General features: G+C 43.1%; 1 protein-coding gene across 1 annotated transcript in view; it reads left to right on the top strand.

Annotated features, from left to right (window-relative positions):
• Window positions 1–17,842, top strand: part of NMBR (neuromedin B receptor) — a 421,697-nt gene extending 403,855 nt beyond the window's left edge. The window contains exon 3 of the mRNA XM_063443305.1: window positions 17,431–17,842. Within this exon, the coding sequence (XP_063299375.1) occupies window positions 17,431–17,829 (399 nt within the window). The 3' untranslated portion in view covers window positions 17,830–17,842. The remainder of the gene's footprint in view (window positions 1–17,430) is intronic.
• Window positions 17,843–20,152: the final 2,310 nt, after the last annotated feature.

The raw sequence follows: 20,152 nt of genomic DNA, 5'->3' as shown, positions 1-20,152 counted from the left end.
ATTCCATTGTACAGAATCACTTGGAGTATTGTACGCAGTACTGGAGACCGTATCTCCAGAAGGATATTGATACTTTAGAGAGAGTTCAGAGAAGGGCTACTAAACTGATTCATGGATTGCAGGCTAAAACTTACGAGGAAAGGTTAAAGGAACTTAACATGTATAGCTTGGAGGAAAGACAAGACAGGGGTGATATGATAGAAACATTTAAATACATAAAAGGAATAAACAGAGTAAAAGAGGAGACTATATTTAAGCGAAGAAAAACTACCACAACAAGAGGACATAGTCTTAAATTAGAGGGGCAAAGGTTTAAAAATTATATCAGGAAGTATTCATTTACGGAGAGGGTAGTGGATGCATGGAATAGCCTTCCAGCTGAAGTGGTAGAGGTTAACACAGTAAAGGAGTTTAAGCATGCGTGGGATATGCATAAGGCAATCCTAACTATAAGATAAGGCCAGGGACTAATGAAAGTATTTAGACAATTGGGCAGACTAGATGGGCTGAATGGTTCTTATCTGTCGTCACACTCTGTTTCTATGTTTCAGATCGTGCAGTTGCTGCAGGCCAGTAAAACTTTGTTGAGGGCGTTGTCTCAGAGTCAGCAAAAAGGGTGCTATTTGGAGGGATGATATGAGGTGGTGAGATATTGAATGACAACATGTATTTAAAGGGAGCTCAATGCACCAGAGGAAAGCGCTATCATTTTAGGTAACCAAGACTTCCCACCCAGCACTGTGGACCTCTGCGCCAGATTGGAGGATGGTCACGGCCAGATCAAAGCTTAAAAACCAGCTAACCTGGACTGGACACCTCTGATCTGAGCCATTTTTAGAAACAATGGGTTATCGGAAGAGGGCTTTCTAGGGATGGCACCAGTTTGTTATGTAATAATGTTATTAGGTGCCAAGCTGTTAGGGTCCCAGGTATAAAAGAGTGTCACTTGTCCCCAAAATCCTCCTGTATTTGTTTATATGGAAGGATGGGCTCGTGGGATGGGCATGATTTCCCTACTTAAGGATTGCCATACCCCTCCTCATTACCGTTGTTGGTCTGGCAATTTGCATACCTGGACTTCCGGCTGCCGCAGATCGCCATTTTGCTTACCTTTCCTCGTGGATACCTTACCTGCTCTTAGAGTGTCTGCCCATTCCTGGTTCAAGTTTTTCAGCCGTCCAGGGCCTCCAGGATATTTCCCCTCTCCTCAGGTCTCTACTGCTACCTGTCTTAAGGTTGCTGTAACAGTTAGTTGGTTGACCTTCGCAACCCTGTCGCGCGCGCACAGCGTCATCACGGGCCAACTCGATTCTCATACTTACCTCTATTTCATATGCCTTTCGTGTAGTCTTTAGTTAACTTCCATATGAACATTTAATTATTTTACTACTTGTCGGTTCGGATGCATTGGCTTTTGTGAGGTTGCAATCTCCCATAGTCCTTTAGTTCGTACACACAAACGTTACTTATTATTCGTTCAACATGTCTGTTATAGTGTTCGGTTAAAACATGGGGCATTCAGTTGTTAAGCGGTTCTTTGCTCCTCTTTGGGGCCGTTTGTATAATTACAGCCGAATGCCCTATTAAAGTAATACATATTCCTTGGGTCCATGCAGACATTCGCATAATTATATGTATATGCTTGTTAGGCTGCTGACCTCTAGAGGCCATAGTGGAGTACTGCATGTTTTACATTTCTGATCAAATATTTTTCTGTTTAAATTTAATTGAGCAGCGCATTGTTGCTAAATTTTGTTCTGCCTATTAGATATGTTGTAAGATGTTTTATAGGTTGCCAGGCTTGAACCTTCCTTTTGGCTGTGCCTCTGAGGGTTTTTCCAGTTTCATAGGTTCTGGTTGGCTCAGTTTCAATTGTCCAACTCACTTTAGGTGGGTCCTTTTTATTTTTTGTCAATTAGTAGTCAAGTTATGCTCTCTTGAAGGTTCTGATATTGGTGGTATTATATATTACAGATTGAAGTAATTCTGCCATTTAACTATCATCTCCTCTGTTTCAATTTCTACAATTTTGCATCGGTTAGCGGTTTTAGATTTGTCTTGGGGATCCACAATCTGACCCTCACTGCCCAGGTAACCTAATTTGCTACTTTTATGTTATTAGGTACTGACTCTACTGGTTATACTACCACTTATGCTTTGCTGGTTCATTTTTAGGCCTAGTCTATTGGCTATAATGTATCCCATATTATTTAGTTTTTTTCTGCTATTTAATAGTCACGATATGGTTACTGCAACATTGCTATTACTCTCATAGGTATTGCTTGGGTTTAATCTACTCTGTCCTACTCTATATCCATCTGATATGACAGGTATGTGAACCCAGTGGTCGTTACACCTTTACCCCCTCCCCATCCTGCAACTGGTACTAGGGTAAGACTTGGTCTATTGGCTGATTCTTGAGTCCGCTTATTTAGTTTTTCTGGCCTTCTTGCCTTGTCTTAGTGGTCCAGCGAGGCCAACATCCATCCTCATACTCGGAGGTACTCATGCCCAATGGCCACCTTATAGTTAGTCGCCTCGCATCGTGGTATAGAGAGGGCCTCCCCCTGTCACTCCCATGCTATCTTTTGCTTTACTGGTCACAGAGAGGCCGACACCCTGCCACATTTTCAGTGGCCACAAAATCCCCTTGGTCCAACATATAGCTAAAGCCTCTCATGCCAATTGGCAATTAGTAGGGCTCCCCTCTCCATTATTAGATAATTTCTTCACCACTTGGCATTAGGTAATCTAGCCAGTACGATATTATCACTTTGGTTACTCATTTTTGTCCTATCCTAGCATGGGATATCCTAGCATCTCACAGATGGGACAATGCCAGTCTGTCTTCCCTCAGGTCTTGGACCATACTTATGATCTTGACCGAATTAAAGCATAGGAATATTCAGGAAGGCTGAACTTTATAGACTGCTTAACACCAACATGGATAACACCAGGGCTGGCGAGGGCCCCAGTGGTGCCAAGTCATCCAACCTCCAGGCTGTCCTGTCATCGGTCTTGTCCTTGTTGGGACAGATTACTGATAGGTTGGACCATTTGGATGCTAGTAATAGGCCATAAGCACCATCTGGATTGGTTACTCCAGAACCTACTGGTCTCTCAGGCAACCTGACTGGTAAATTCATTGGTCCACTACAGAACCCTAATATTATTAACCCAGCTCACATGGTGCCAGCTAATATAAAGAAGGATATCTTGGAAGGCAAGGATATCAATCTAGTTTCACTCCTGATTACCTCCCAAGATATTCTGGAGATCAAGACGTATTCCTATGGTGATGTCTCTGAAGGCTAGGCACCCCAGTTTGAATAGGAAGTTGTCAATTCCTATATTCGTCCTGGCCTTTGGTATTTATAGCGACATAGTGTGCTCGGTTTATCCTGAGCGCAGAGAGGAATTTGATATGTATTTACACAAGCTGGTGGACCTGGGGCATAAGTATGGAGGTACATCATTTTAAGATTACCACAGATCATTCTCCGCAAAGGCATCTGCAGCTCTGGCTCAGTTAAATTTTCAGATGGACTGGAGCCAGTTAGACATGGAGCTGTTTTGCAGGCACTTTGCGGGTCTCACATACCACCAACCTATGTACTAATACCCCTGAGCTGGGTTCTACCTTTCCTTCCCCAATCTCCTCAGCTAAACCTGAGAAGGTGATTAAGGACAAGCTTGGTCATAATATTATTTTTCTAGGTAAATCCCAGATTTGCAATAACTTTTTAATTCAGGTTCCTGTGGATTTAGTGCTTGCCGGTTATTGCATGTGTGTTCTCTTTGTTTTAGGACACATGCTAAGACAATGTGTCCAAATAAATTGTTTCCCAAACCCTACATGGCCTCAATCAATGTGACTTGTTTTGCCGACTTATTACATAACCATCCCTCACCCCACTTGATGGAGTTTTTGGTGAGTGGATTCAAGGAAGGGTTCCATACGGAAATCATTTACGTGTCATTCGGCATTGTAGAATGTAAGAACCTGCTGCCCGCCCTTGCCAATCCAATAGTGGTTAACACTCTGTTACAGATTGAATTGGATCAAGGTTTTCTACTTGGCCATTCAGTTCCCCACCTTTCTCAGTATGGAGAACTAACCCTATAGAGGTGTACTCTGGTAAAAGTTCGGCCAAGCAAAGGTTGATTGTCGACCTCTCTGCTCCCCACTGTTCCATGACCCCCAGTCTGAACTCTTTCATTCCTTCAGAGGAATTCTCTCTTCAATATGCCACCATTGATAATGTCATTAACGCAATACTGACTGCAGGGAAGGGGCCATGGCTCAGTAAGACTGACATCATTAACGCTGTCAAGCTCCTCCCAATCCATCCTTATTTGTGGCATCTACACGGTGTTAAGTGGTGGGGTTCTTACTATTTTTTCCACTCGTCTCACTTTTGGTGCAAAAAGTAGCCCCAGATTTTCGATACCTTCGCTGAGACTTTATGCTGGCTACTGCTCAATGTCTGTAGATGCCCCACAGTTATTCACTATTTAGATGACTTCTTGACTATTGAGAGTAACTCATTTGCACCCAGTAGCCTGAGAGCCACGATCCAGCTTTTCCAATATCCAATATCTCGTCTCCCCTAAAAAGAAAGAAGGACCCGACATGTTGTTTAATTTCCTGGGTATCAAGCTATATTTGGTTGATATGCAAGTGAGTTTGCCTAGAGATAAGATTAAGCACATCCTATCCAGCATTGATCTACATCTCTCCGTGGGATCTTGTAATCATACAGAATTACAGTCTCTACTAGGCTCCCTCAACCTTGCCATGAAATTTATCCCTCAGGGCAGGGCTCAATCTGTTTCCCCGCTTTCAGTCTGATATTTCCCCTCATTTCACTGGACATTCCGGCTACCTCGGAATGTGGCAGGAATGTGGCAGGAATTTCTCATGAGATGGAATGGGAAAGCATGTTTATCCCTTTACTTGCCTCTGACTCCCTTATTATTTTTACAGATGCAGCTGCCACCTCAGGCTTTGCAGCTATTTTTGGTGATAATTAGCGATGGGGGGTTGGCCTATTGAAGTGTATAATGTACTAGTTTTTTCTACCACTTCTGCCCTATTCAAGCTCCTATTGTAGCTGCTGCAATAGCATTGGGAGCAGCATGGTCAGGTCAGGCGGTGAGATGTTTTTCGGACAACTTAAATAAGTCTAGCCTCCCTATCTCATAGTAGCCTTTTGTCTATTTTTATAATGAAATATAGGCAACTTCACTTTATTTCATGGATTATTCCTATTTCTATGTATGTCTTTTTCACACATACACCTTTCTGGAACGATTTTACAACAGTTGTGTTGTTGATGGGTCCCATATACGGGAGCACATTTTTGGGATGGATTAGACAGTTACTCACTTGCTGCAGGCACTGCGGTTCCAGGTTTCATCTTTCATGGCGATGGGATACACACAGAATGAGTAATTAAATTAATTAAGTAATCACATGCATTTGGTATATAAGTGATATTGCAATGATTATAATTTGTCTTGAGAAAGGACAATGAGTGGGTCTGAAATGTTGATGCTGCACAATTAAAAACTTTTTTTTTCATATCAAAGTCCTGTGAGGGCCTACTCCTTTCCAATACTTGAAGAATATAAATATATATGTATATTACACAACAGGCATGCACACCTGGATACCAATAACAAAATACTCTACTAGTAGCTAGATAGTTTTTAGGATGGAAATGTATATTTTTAAACTGAAAAGTCGACTATGACATGGAATATAGTAGTAAGGAGTAAGCATAACATAATATATGTAACTTTGGGAAAATATGTAAGTCGGTTGATGTGTACCGAAACCGACGTACCAGTAGGATTGTAAATTAAAGCAGGCCCACCTAAGGAATTGGTTCAGATATGCATTCTAAAAATAGAGAGTGGAGGGTGGAAAATATGCTGCATAGAGGAGGTGAGTACTTCAATAGCCGAAACTAGCCCCTCACACAGCTCCAGGCTCCGGTCTTTACATTTGTGGCAAGGACACAAATGCCATTTTCAGGATGGAAGTTTATTAAATTAAATTTTTAAACTGAAAAGTCGACTATGACATGAAATATAACAATATAATATATATATATATATATATATATATATATATATATATATATATATATATATACAAACCACCTTTTTTACAGGTAGGATTTTAGGATTTTTAACCAATGGTAACCACAGCCTTCCAAGGTAATCAGAGTTCAAGACATGTCTAGCTCCGTTTTCCAGATTCATTTGATGAAATTCCTTGCTTTTATTTGGGCACTTACCTAAACAGAAATAACTATCTTTAATTGAGTGGCTTTCCCACTTACCAATTTTCAATAATAAAAATATACTTAAACACCATTCTTCTGGCCTTCAGCTCTCCTAGCTGACTTTTTCTCCCTCACTATGCAGCATGCTGATCCCTTCTTTTAAAAGACTGATTGCTAATTGACCAGCTACAGGTGAGTTTAAATCAGTCCACATGTATGGAACTCTTAAGTCAAATACAAGTTCTAGTCTGGCTGTTACATAGCAACTTGTGCTGGTGGAGCACTGGCCTACCCTGCTCTCCAAATGCTCCATCCCAGGGACCCTTACCGTGGTTTGCAGATTATCAGCATTGTATCTTGAAACTTCAACATTTCTCCCTGGGACATTTATTTGAGAAACCTCAAGTTGCTGTTCAGTAAAGCAAGCCTGATATATCTTCCCTCAACAACTATTCCACATGTTCTCTCACTATATATATATATATATATATATATATATATATATTTATTTTCTCACCCCTCCTGGGTGGTGTGTTTATTCCTCGTTCTCAGGTCCTCTACCAGAGTTTGAGGGTTCTGCGCAGTATCTTAGCTGTTTCTAGAACTGCACTCTTCTGGACAGTGATCTCAGATGTCCCACCTGGAATCTGTTGAAACCACTCCCCTAACTTGGGAGTCACAGCCCCGAGTGCTCCTATCACAACTGAGACTACTACTGCCTTCACTTTCCACATCCTTTCTAGTTCTTCTTTTCAGTCCTTGGTATTTCTCCATCTTCTCATGTTCCTTCTTCCTGATGTTATAGTCACTGGGTATTGACACATCTACCACGACTTCAGCCTCTCATATCTTGTCTACCACCACGATGTCTGGTTGGTTGGCCAGCACTTGCTTGTCTGTCTGGATCTTGAAGTCCCACAGGATGTTAGCCCTGTCATTCTTAACTACCCTTTGTGGTATCTCCCATCTGGACTCAGGCAGGTCCAATCCATATTCTGTGCAGATGTTTCGGTACACAATCCCAGCAACTTGGTTGTGTCTCTCCGTGTATGCTGTTCCTGCTAACATCTTGCATCGGGCTACTAGGTGCTGGACTGTCTCAGAGGCCTATTTGCACAGTTTGCACCTTGGGTTTTGACTGGTGTGGTAGACTCCAGCTTTTATTGATCTGGTGCTGAGTGCCTGCTTCTGTGCTGCTAGGATTAGTGCCTCAGTGTTGTCTTTCAGTCCTGCCTTTTCCAACCACTGGTAGGATGTCATGTGAGCCACATCCACTATCTGCCAGTGGTACACCCCATGGAGAGGCTTGTCTTTCCAAGGAACCTCCTCTTTTTCTGCATCCTCGATCTGTAGAAGTCTCAGGCATTCACTTAGCAGTTCATCTTTGGGAGCCATATTTGTGATGCACTTGTGGATGCTCTGTTTCATTCAGGACTGTAGCCTTGATACTCATCAGGCCCCAACCTCCTTTCTTCCAGTAGGTGTACAGTCTCTGGATGCTGGATTTCAGGTGGAATCCTCCATTCATAGTGAGTAGTTTCCTGGTATTGACATCCATGGTGACAAGTTCTTCTCTTGGCAAGGCTATTATTCCAGCTGGGTACCTGATGACCGATAGGGCATATGTGTTGATGACTTGGATTTTATTCTTGCCATTGAGCTGGGACTTCAGGACCTGTCTGACTCTTTGGATGTACTTGGATGTTGCCTTGCATTTGTGGTATTCCCAGGTACTAGTAGCTGTTCTCTTCTATTTGGCCTTCTGGAACTTCAACTCCTTCTGTCCTGATCATCTTCCCTCTTTTTGCTATCAACCACCTGCACTTCTCTAGTCTGAATGACATTCCTATGTCCTTGCTGTATATCCTAGTTAGGTGGATCAGTGAGTCAATGTCTGGAATGTATGAAATAAAACTATATTTCATAAGATAGAAATCCCAGTTCCTGTATAAGTAAACAATCATGCCCTGTGCAGAGCCCAGAAGATGCCTCCTGAACACTAGTGATGTACCGAACTGTTCGCCGGCGAATAGTTCCCGACGAACGTAGCGTGTTCGAGTTCGCCGCAGCGGGCGAACACATGCGCGGTTCGATCTGCCCCCTATTCGTCATCATTGAGCAAACTTTGACCCTGTGCCTCATGGTCAGCAGACACATTCCAGCAAATTAGCAGCAGACCCTCCCTTCCAGACCCTCCCACCTCCTGTACAGCATCCATTTTAGATTCATTCTGAAGCTGCATTCTTAGATAGAGGAAGGAAAGTGTAGCTGCTGCTCATTAGATAGGGAAATTGATAGCTAGGCTAGGGTATTCAGTGTCCACCACAGTCCTGAAGGACTCATCTGATCTCTGCTGTAAGAACAGCACCACAAAAAGCCCTTTTTAGGGCTAGAACATCAGTCTGCTTTTTTTTTTCTGTGTAATGTAATTGCAGTTGCCTGCCTGCCAGCTTCTGTGTCAGGCTCACAGTGGATACTGTGCCCACTTGCCCAGTGCCACCACTCATATCTGGTGTCCCAATAGCTTAAGCTTGACATTTAAAAAGAAAAAAAAAATGTTTCACTGTAATAGATTGAATAGCAGTTAGTTGTCTGCCAGCTTCTGTGTCAGGCTCACAGTGGATACTGTGCCCACTTGCCCAGTGCCACCACTCATATCTGGTGTCCCAATAGCTTAAGCTTGACATTTAAAAAGAAAAAAAAAATGTTTCACTGTAAAAGATTGAATAGCAGTTAGTTGTCTGCCAGCTTCTGTGTCAGGCTCACAGTGGATATTGTGCCCACTTGCCCAGTGCCACCACTCATATCTGGTGTCACAATAGCTTAAGCTTGACATTTAAAAACAAAACATTTTTTCACTGTTATAGATTGAATAGCAGTTAGTTGTCTTCAAGCGGGTGTCAGGCCTACAGCGTGTACTCTACCAACCTCTGCCACTGCACATTGCCACTCATATCTGGTCTCACAATAGCGTGCATTTAAAAACAAAAAAATGTTTTCACTGTTATAGATTGAATAGCAGTTAGTTGTCTTCAAGCGGGTGTCAGGCCTACAGCGTGTACTCTGCCAACCTCTGCCACTGCACAGTGCCACTCATATCTGGTCCCACAGTAGCTTGCACGCATAGTACCACTAATCCAAAAAAAAATGACAGGCAGAGGCAGGCCACCCCGCAGGGGCAATTGTGGTCGTGGTGCTGTGATTCCCTTTGGCCCTAGAATAATGCCCAGTTTTCAGAGGCCACGTACCCTGAACTTGAAAAGTTCTGAGGACATAGTTGACTGGATAACACAAGACACCCAATCTTCTACAGCTTCCACTCGGAACCTTGACGCACCATCCTCCTCCAGCTTAGCTTCGGGCACCTCTCAAGATACCACTCACCCGCCTGTAGCCACCACCAAAACTAGCACCACAGCCGCTTCACTTGGTATGTAAGAGGAGTTATTCACACATCCGTTTGAAGAAATGAGTGATGCGCAACCATTATTGCCAGAGGATGTAGATAACAGGGATATGTCTCAGGCAGGCAGCATTACACACATAGACGTACGGTGTGATGATGATGATGTTGTACCCGCTGCTGCTTCCTTTGCTGAGTTGTCAGATACAAGTGAAGCGGTTGATGATGACGATGCGTCCATGGATGTCACGTGGGTGCCCGCTCAGCAAGAAGAAGAACAGGACAAAAGTTCAGATGGGGAGACTGAGAGGAGGAGGAGGAGACGAGTTGGAAGCAGGGGGAGGTCGTCGCAAGGAGCTAGTGGCACAGTCAGACAGCATGCATCGGCACCCGGGGTCAGCCCGACAGCACGCCAATCAACGCATGCTGTGTCCACCACCAGAATGCCGGCATTGCAGAGCTCAGCAGTGTGGCATTTTTTTTGTGTGTCTGCCTCTGACAACAGCGATGCCATTTGCTACCTGTGCCAAAAGTAACTGAGTTGTGGGAAGTCCAACACCCACCTAGGTACAACTGCTTTGCGTAGGCACATGATCGCACATCACAAATGCCTATGGGATCAACACATGAGTACAAGCAGCACGGAAACTCAAAGCCGCCATCCTCCTCCTGGTCCAGCATCTTCAGCCACGTCAACCACTGCTGTCCTCCTTGCCCCCTCTCAACCATCCACCACTCCGTCTCCCGCCTTGAGCAGTTCCCGCTCATCTGCCCACAGTCAGGTGTCTGTCAAGGACATGTTTGAGCGTAAGAAGCCAATCTCAGAAAGTCACCCCCTTGCCCAGCGTCTGACAGCTGGCTTGTCCGAACTATTAGCCCGCCAGCTTTTACCATACAAGCTGGTGGAGTCTGAGGCGTTCACATTTTTTTTAGCTATTGGGACACCACAGTGGAAGGTACCCGGACAAAATTTCTTTTCACAAAAGGCAATCCCCAATCTGTACTCGATTGTGCAAAAGGAAGTAATGGCATGTCTGGCACACAGTGTTGGGGCAAGGGTCCATCTGACCACTGATACCTGGTCTGCAAAGCATGGTCAGGGCAGGTATATCACCTACACTGCGCATTGGGTAAACCTGCTGACTGCTGCCAAGCATGGAATGCGTGGCTCTGCAGAGGAGTTGGTGACACCGCCACGACTTGCAGGCAGGCCTGCTGCAACCTCCTCTACTCCTCCTACTCCATCCTCTTCCATAACCTCCTCGGCTGAGTCCTCTTCTGCTGCTGCGTCTTGCTCCACATCAACGGCACCCCCCCAGCTCCCCAGGTACTATTCCACATCCCGGATACGGCAGTGTCACGCCATCTTGGATTTGACTTGCTTGAAAGCAGAGAGTCACACCGGACAAGCACTCCTGTCCGCCCTGAACGCACAGGTGGAAAAGAGGCTGACTCCGCAGCAACTGGATATCGGAAAAGTGGTTTGTGACAACGGACGTCCTGAAGCAGGCCAGGAAGGTGTGTGGCCATTTCAGGCGTTCCTACACGGCCATGGCGCACTTTGATGATATCCAGCGGCGAAACAACATGCCAGTGAGGCGCTTGATTTGCGACAGCCCGACACGTTGGAATTCAACACTCCTAATGTTCGACCGCCTGCTCCAACAAGAAAAAGCTGTTAATGAATATTTGTATGACCGGGGTGCTAGGACAGCCTCTGGGGAGCTGGGAATTTTATTGCCACGTTACTGGACGCTCATGCGCAATGCCTGTAGGCTCATGCGTCCTTTTGAGGAGGTGACAAACCTAGTCAGTCGCACCGAAGGCACCATCAGCGACATCATACCATTTGTTTTCTTCCTGGAGCGTGCTCTGCGAAGAGTGCTGGATCTGGCCGTAGATGAGCGTGACGAGGAAGAGGAAGAGTTGTGGTCACCATCACCACCAGAAACAGCCTTATCAGCATCGCTTGCTGGACCTGCGGCAATGCTGGAAGAGGATTGTGAGGAAGAGGAGTCAGAGGAGGAATGTGGCATTGAGAAGAAGGAGGAGGAAGACCAACCACAACAGGCATCCCAGGGTGCTCGTTGTCACCTATCTGGTACCCGTGGTGTTGTACGTGGCTGGGGGGAAGAACATATCTTCATTGACATCACTGAGGAGGAGGAACGGGAAATGAGTAGCTCGGCATCCAACCTTGTGCAAATGGGGTCTTTCATGGTGTCGTGCCTGTTGAGGGACCCTCGTATAAAAAGGCTGAAGGAGAACGACCTGTACTGGGTGTCCACGCTACTAGACCCCCGGTATAAGCAGATAGTGGCGGAAATGTTACCGAATTACAACAAGTCGGAAAGGATGCAGCATTTGCAAAATAAATTAAAAAGTATGCTTTACACAGCGTATAAGGGTGATGTCACAGCACAACGGGAATCTAACAGGGGAAGAGGTGAAAGTCATCCTCCTCCTCCCACGACCACGCCATATCTGCCAAGTGACCCTATGTAGGGGGAACAGTCTCTCTTCTGCTCTGTGTCAGTGTGTATCAGGGATCCTTAGGATAGGTGTCAGTCCATATCTGCCAAGTGACCCTATGTAGGGGGAACAGTCTCTATTCTGCTCTGTGTCAGTGTGTATCAGGGGCTTTGAGGACAGGTGTCAATCCATATCTGCCAAGTGACCCTATGTAGTGGGAACAGTCTCTATTCTGCTCTGTGTCAGTGTGTATCAGGGTCTCTGAGGACAGGTGTCAATCCATATGTCAAGGTGTCAATATGTCATATGTCAGGTGTCAATCCATATCCATTGTGATTTAGGAATGTTAGGTGATTTCTGCCCTTTATGGATTAAAACCAGACTCTGCATCAACTGTGTAATTTTCCATGGGAGTTTTGCCATGGATCCCCCTCCGGCATGCCACAGTCCAGGTGTTAGTCCCCTTGAAACAACTTTTCCATCACTTTTCTGGCCAGAAAGAGTCCCTGTGGGTTTTAAAATTCGCCTGCCTATTGAAGTCAATGGTGGTTTGCCCGGTTCGCGAACGTTTGCGGAAGTTCCCGTTCGCCGTTCGCGAACCGAAAATTTCGGGTTCGCGACATCACTAATACTAATGATGTCCAGGGTAGGTTTCCAGGGTCAAATGTTGTAGCCTGTTGAACAAGGTGACCTTGCTCGGGTCCCAGGTGTGCGGTTCCTAAAATCGCTGCCATATACACGTCCACTGATAGGAGACGCAACAGGTATTAAACTGATAAGAATAGTACTACTTAACACACCTTATAATAACGCAGAGAGAGGCAACACAGAGAGAGTCTGAAGAAGAGGAGTCAGAGAAGGAAGGTGGCTTTGAGGAGGTGGAAGACCAAACACAGCAGGCGTCCCAGTGGGCTTGTTGTCATCTTTCGGGGACCCTTGGTGTTCTATGTGGCTGGGTGGAGGAAGAGACCTTCAATGACATCAGTGAGGACAAGGAACGGGACATGGCTAGCTTGGTATCCAACCTTGTGCAAATGGACTGTTTGCGGTTGTTTGCGGTGCGTTAAACGGGGAGTTTGGTCTGTCACTGTGAAGCGGGCGTAACCCTTACACTTCCTGATCGATACAACATCATACAGTAGGTCCCCCACTCATTAATTTTATGGCCCCCACCCACCGCTCTTGGGTGGGGGCGGGGGAGGACAGTAGGTCCCCCCATTGTGATTTATGCCCCCCACCCACCGCGCAGGGGTGGGGGCCAGGGGGGAGGACAGTAGGTCCCCCACCTTATCATTCTTTACTGAATATTCCCCTGTATAACAATGTTTGGCATTTAGTGAATATTCCCCATTCTGCTCTGTGTCAGTGTGTATCAGGGTCTCTGAGGACAGGTGTCAATCCAGATCTGCCAAGTGACCCTATGTAGGGGGAACAGTCCCTATTCTGCTCTGTGTCAGTGTGTATCAGGGGCTTTGAGGACGGGGAACAGTCTCTATTCTGCTCTGTGTCAGTGTGTATCAGGGGCTTTGAGGACGGAGAACAGTCTCTATTCTGCTCTGTGTCAGTGTGTATCATGGTCTCTGAGGACGGGGAACAGTCTCTATTCTGCTCTGTGTCAGTGTGTATCAGGGGCTTTGAGGACCGGTGTCAATCCATACCTGCCAAGTGACCCTATGAAAGGGGAACAGTCCCTATTCTGCTCTGTGTCCGTGTGCATCAGGGGCTCTGAGGACAGGTGTCAATCCATATGTCAAGGTGTCAATATGTCATATGTCAGGTGTCAATCCATATTCATTGCGATTTAGGAATGTTAGGTGATTTCTGCCCTTTATGGATTAAAACCAGACTCTGCATCAATTGTGTAATTTTCCATGGGAGTTTTGCCATGGATCCCTCTCCGGCATGCCACAGTCAAGGTGTTAGTCCCCTTGAAACAACTTTTCCATCACTTTTGTGGCCAGAAAGAGTCCCTGTGGGTTTTAAAATTCGCCTGCCAATTGAAGTCTATGGCGGTTTGCCCGGTTCGCGAATGTTTGCGGAAGTTCCCGTTCGCCATTCGCGAACCGAAAATTTTGTGTTTGCGACATCACTACTTTTTATTTGTAGGAGCTTAAACAAATAGCCAGTCATTAGAAGCAGACTGTATATTACAGAGCTGCTTCATAAAGAATGGCTGCCTAAGAGGGAAAAGTACCGTGTACACTACGTGCACGCACTGCAGCAACATTTGTCTTTAAAATTGCTGGTGTTGCGGGTGTCTTAAGTCATCCACAGCTGCGTGAAATCAGAGTAACAAGGCGAACATTTTTTAAATAGACCAAGCAATCTGGAAAAGCCCGATGCTCATTATAAAGATATAAAGTTCTTTGGTAGTTCAGTGTTCAGTTCCCTACCAGATTGCTGCCATTAAGTGCCACGCCCAAATATCATTAGGACTTATGGGTGGGGTGTGCTGTGGATTCGGCCATGGCCAAAGATAGTACCTCTCCTCGACATCGTCATGCCTAGTTGGACTAGATGGAAGACAGGATCTATGTCGTCAAGGAAACCAGACATGATCTGACATTGGGAGGGGTGAATGCCGGCTGAACATAAAAGTACAAATATTATATTAACAAAATCAGAAAGAATATCAGCAAAAGGCTGTTGCAGAGTGATATGTGAATTACCATAATAGGACATATAAACAGTGAGTATACACTAATTCTCTTTCGTGTTACGTAATAATTGATCCAAAATGTAAAAACATAACAAATAATAAAAGTGAAAGATCATTCACTTCCTATGTACCAAAAAGTGCATGCATATATCGGTCATATAAAACACAAATTAATGGTTACTTAGAAAAAGGATATGTGAAATCTTAAAGTGCCGGTGCAATCAAGTGGGAAGTCCACTTTATGCCTACTACGTGTGACAATGTCTGGTAATATATTGGCCGTAACTGAATCCACAACATGCCCCGCCCACCAGACATAATGATGTCCAGGCACTGTCCTTAATGGCAGCAATCTGGCAGGGAAATGAACACTGAACCACCAAGGAACTTTATAATTTTATTACTTTGTGACGAGCATGGGGCTTTCTATTTCAAAACAATTCAGCCTTGTTACTCCAATGTTGCAGAATGTGATATACTCATGCAGCTGTGGGTGATATCAGACACCGGCGATTTTCCAAACAGAGGTTATTATAACACCTGTGAATATATCAGTTTTGTTACTTTATGAAACATGAGTTGATTAATCTAATTATCACTATTTGATTGCTTTTTAATTGTTATTGGGGATGGTATTTATATAAGTTTGTGAAATTTACTCATTCAGACTTGTCAAAGGCTCATGTAAGCGACAAAATGTTGTCTTTACTTTAAATAAAGACTGCCTTTGAAAAAAAACAAAAAACATCAGGTTTGTCTAGTACCATTGGATTCTTTTGGGAAATTGGCCCACCTTGTTTGGAGCACCCTGGCAGGAGTACTTCCTTTTTAGCGTGTGCATTATACTCTTTATTTGCAAAGTAAACCTTTAAGAAGAGTGCACAGGGCGATAGTTGATTACACCACCGATCTGTGCTGGGAGTGAACCAGGAGCCTAATGGTCGGATTCTACCTTTGTCCGACCGAAGGAATATGAATATGTGAAAGTAGTGTAAAAAAAAATGACATATCTTTTCATTACATGTTACAAGGATTCTTATAATAATAATAATAATAATAATAATAATAATAATAATAAAAAAAATGGTAATAGTTGTCCTTTAAGTTGGCTTTTGTTCTGAAAATTCTATAGAAAAGCACATTTTAGTTTGAATGACATACAACCTGTTGAAATAAGAATGCTATCTGAAACACATAAATGTTCCGGCTTTGTGCAATGTTGTGGGAGTTGGCAGCATTTAGGACAATAAGCTTAAAGGGATTATCCAGGCAGCCGTTTTTACTCACCTGGTTCCAGCGCTGGGAGCCTCGTGAAGCCGCGTCCTCTATTTCGTCAAAATGACAAAATAGGCGGGCGCGAGCAGGGAGCAATCAGACCCTTCCATTTGGAAGCGTCATTGCTCCCTTGTGCACATACTTTATAGGGTAGCATTCATGTCGCCCTATGAAGTCCTGAGCGCACTACCGCACATGCGCCCGGTGTGCGCGGCCGTGAGCTGAGCTGACTGACTTCTCTCTCCTGCACACGTCAGACGTATTTTAATACGTCTGACGTGTACATGGCCTTTTTAGGGCCATACATGATAGGAAGTCCCTCTGGTGGCCGTCTGAGTGACGGCCACTGGAGGTATTCCTATCAATCAATGTAAACACTGTATTTTCTCTGAAAATACAGTGTTTACATTAGATTGCCTGCAGGGAGCTATAGATATCACCTGACCAACTACATTAAGCTGTAGTTGTTCAGGTGACTATAGTGTCCCTTTAATGGCCCATGGTCTATATATATTTTAATATAAGCAGGGCTTTTTACAAGTCAATGTGGTATGTTCAAACAATCCTTCACTCCCCCAAAAATGTGAAGAAATAGGGTTTGCTGCTTAAAACAGTTAACTGTTTACACAATATTTAAGCATGCTTTTAAAATTCTCTATTACAGTGGACATACAGGAAGGTCAGATTAGCAAGCTGCTTAAAACAGTTAACTGTTTACACAATATTTAAACATGCTTTTAAAGTTATCTATTACAGTGCACTGACAGAATATATATTTTCATAGTCTTAATGTAAGTCACAGGTAGGACACTGAAAAAGACAAATATGACAATATAAAACACAGGACACTGTACAAGTCCCACCTGATTGAGCAAACATTTAATGGTTTTTGGTACTGTCCTTGATTGTGCTGTAATAAATCAGAGTTAATGTAACCAGCCATGAGTAGTTGTTGTTGTGTACTTTAGTCTGACGAATGATTCATTATGTAATGTTGCTATCCTACCTTGAACCATTTATTGCATTATGGTACAAATATATTGCAAATAAAGAGTAAATGAAACAAATAGTGTGCATACAGGTTTCTTTATTAAATCTTTGAAGGAACACAGGATCATCTGTATAATTTGATGTGATGCAAATAAATTATGCTCAATCTACCTACCTTTTATCTATCTATCTATCTATCTATCTATACAACAGGATAGGTAGATTGATTTTTATATATATATATATATGTGTGTATATATGTATATATATAATCAGCGTGTGTGTATAAAATCAACAATAATAATCATTAACATACTTTCATATTTTTCTGATTGCAGATGGAGACCCGAAAGCGACTGGCTAAAATTGTACTTGTCTTTGTTGGCTGTTTTGCACTCTGCTGGTTTCCTAATCATGTATTGTATATGTATCGCTCTTTTAACTATAGTGAAATCGATCCATCATTGGGGCACATGATCCTCACATTGGTGTCTCGTGTATTAAGTTTTTCTAACTCTTGTGTCAACCCTTTTGCACTTTACCTTCTCAGTGAGAGTTTCAGAAGACACTTCAATAGCCAACTCTGTTGTCGGAGGAAAGCTCATCATGAGAGGTCTACTAGCTATCTGCTTAACTCATCTGCAGTACGAATGACATCTCTGAAAAGTAATGTTAGAAATACTGTAACCAGTAGCTCTTTACTTAATGGACACAGTCGTCAGGAAGTATCATTATGATCTCTAAAGAAAGAAAAAAATATTAAGTTATTGGACACATTCATTGTGAAAGGGAAATACACATACATGTAGAAACTTGTTTCAGTAAAAATAAATATTGTGTTATTATTTGGATTCCAAGGATAAAGCTAAGTTATGATAAACACAAAGAAGTTATACTTTAATTATCAGTTTCATTAGTCATTAAAATTATCTCTTTATTTTACATTAAATGAGCTCAAATAATATGTTTTTTTTTTTAGTAAATTATTCCTTCTAAATAACTTTAAACAATAAAATGTAATGTTAAAACAGATAAGTTGGTATAATCTATGGAAATGTATTAAAATTATTTTGCATGACATCAAGATTGGATGTTTGGCTTGTCAATTATTTTGTATAGTTGGTCCTCTAAGAACAAAGCAGGCACTGGTGCTCATTTTATTCAACTCAGCATCTTAAATCTAATGTGAGTCCATGGCACCTGTAATTCTATGACAGTTCTATGAGTTCCTAGACACGGCTGAATTACAGTGGGGGCATGGTTGTAGTAAGCTTTGTATTGCTTATCCTGAGATTTAAGCATTAAAGTTAACTTGAAAGACAAGTTCATTTTAACCTAAGTTGTAATGTTGGTCTAAACATTGTCTCCGATTATAAAGTCAAGGAAGTACAAACTTAACAGGAACACTCCAATTCCCAAGTTAAAAATAAAAAACAATTAAAAAATGCATTATTTAGTAGATATACGCTTAGTGAAAACTTGCATGCATTTAATCCCTTATTTGCAAGCCGCCCCCTTTTTTAAGACAGTGCGAGGGAAATTACCAAGAAGAAGCTCTTCCCTGAGAAACTTGTGATCTTAAACTACAAGCGTGCATGCTTTTCTAAGCACACATTTGTATGAACCACAAAGTAATCAGGGACATGTGGACATGTGTGCATGGGCGTGTTCTTAACGATTCATTGTGACTTGAGGAAACGGCAGGTGTGCTCTAGGAGTGCTTTAGCTCTGTGAAACTAACAGTTCAGGTATATATTGACAGCTGGGGAGAGAGGTAGCTGCAATTATTTATAAAATTGCCAATTTTAAAATAAACTTTTCCAAACTGCAGTTAAAATTAGCATATCCTCACACAAAAAGCACTTGGAGTGGAGTGTGGAGTTTGCCATGTTTCTTTTATTAAGAGAGCCATTTGCTTTGTGACTATCAGTACTACAATTATCTGAAAATAATGTTAAAATTGATTTAGTAGATTTAACCATAGTGAACATATGCATACATTTAATTATCTATTTTTTTCATTAGGTTATATTAAAAACAGCTTGCAAAAGCTGCACATCTCTTGTTGGGAGTCTTTGCAAGTCCTCTACTTCTAACCCCACTCAGACTTCCTGTGGCTGTCCCAATTCACAACAATGGAAAGTCATTCCAAGGCAGGTTTTCTGAGCAATTGCCTACCTCTTGAGATGATCTCCACTGAATTAAACAATGATGAATAAAGTAATGGAACAGGTTCTGTGATGGACAACTGGAGGAGAGGGATTGTGACAAGCTTTACTTATAAAAGTTAACATGTCTGTTAAAATGTTATGTTTTTTTAGTGGACACACTCGTCATCTCGCCTAGAGGATTTCTTTAACTTACCCAATAAAAATCTTAGAAGACAGTACTCCAAAACAAATGTAAAATCTCATACAAAAGGTCAAAAGCAATTGCTCATGACTATATGCTCTTTATAATTAGTGATGTCCCGAACGGTTCGCTGGCGAATAGTTCCTGGCGAACATAGCATGTTCGCATTCGCCACCGCGGGCGAACACATGCGATGTTCGGTCCGCCCCCTATTCTTTATCATTGAGTAAACTTTGACCCTGTACTTCACAGTCAGCAGACACATTCCAGCCAATCAGCAGCACACCCTCCCTAGCAGACCCTCCCACCTACTGGACAGCATCCATTTTAGATTCATTCGGAAGCTGCAACCATTTTTTTTTTTTAAATTTATTATTATTTTTTTTTTAGTGCACATAAATGTTACAAGCAGATACTCCCCCAGGACACTCTGTGTTACTGCAGATACTCCCTCCAGACACCAGGTGTTACTGCAGATACTCCCTCCAGACACTCGGTGTTACTGCAGATACTCCCTCCTGACACCCTGTGTTACTACAGATACTCCCTCCAGACACCCTGTGTTACTGCAGATACTCCCTCCAGACAATCTGTGTTACTGCAGATACTCCCTCCAGACACCCTGTGTTACTGCAGATACTCCCTCCAGACACTCTGTGTTACTGCAGATACTCCCTCCAGACACCCTGTGTTACTGCAGATACTCCC

This window comes from Pelobates fuscus, chromosome 2 (genome assembly GCF_036172605.1).
Source record: "Pelobates fuscus isolate aPelFus1 chromosome 2, aPelFus1.pri, whole genome shotgun sequence".
Taxonomy (NCBI): domain Eukaryota; kingdom Metazoa; phylum Chordata; class Amphibia; order Anura; family Pelobatidae; genus Pelobates; species Pelobates fuscus.
The sequence above is the reverse complement of the archived record's forward strand: the minus strand, read 5'-3'. Positions and strand labels throughout refer to the sequence as shown.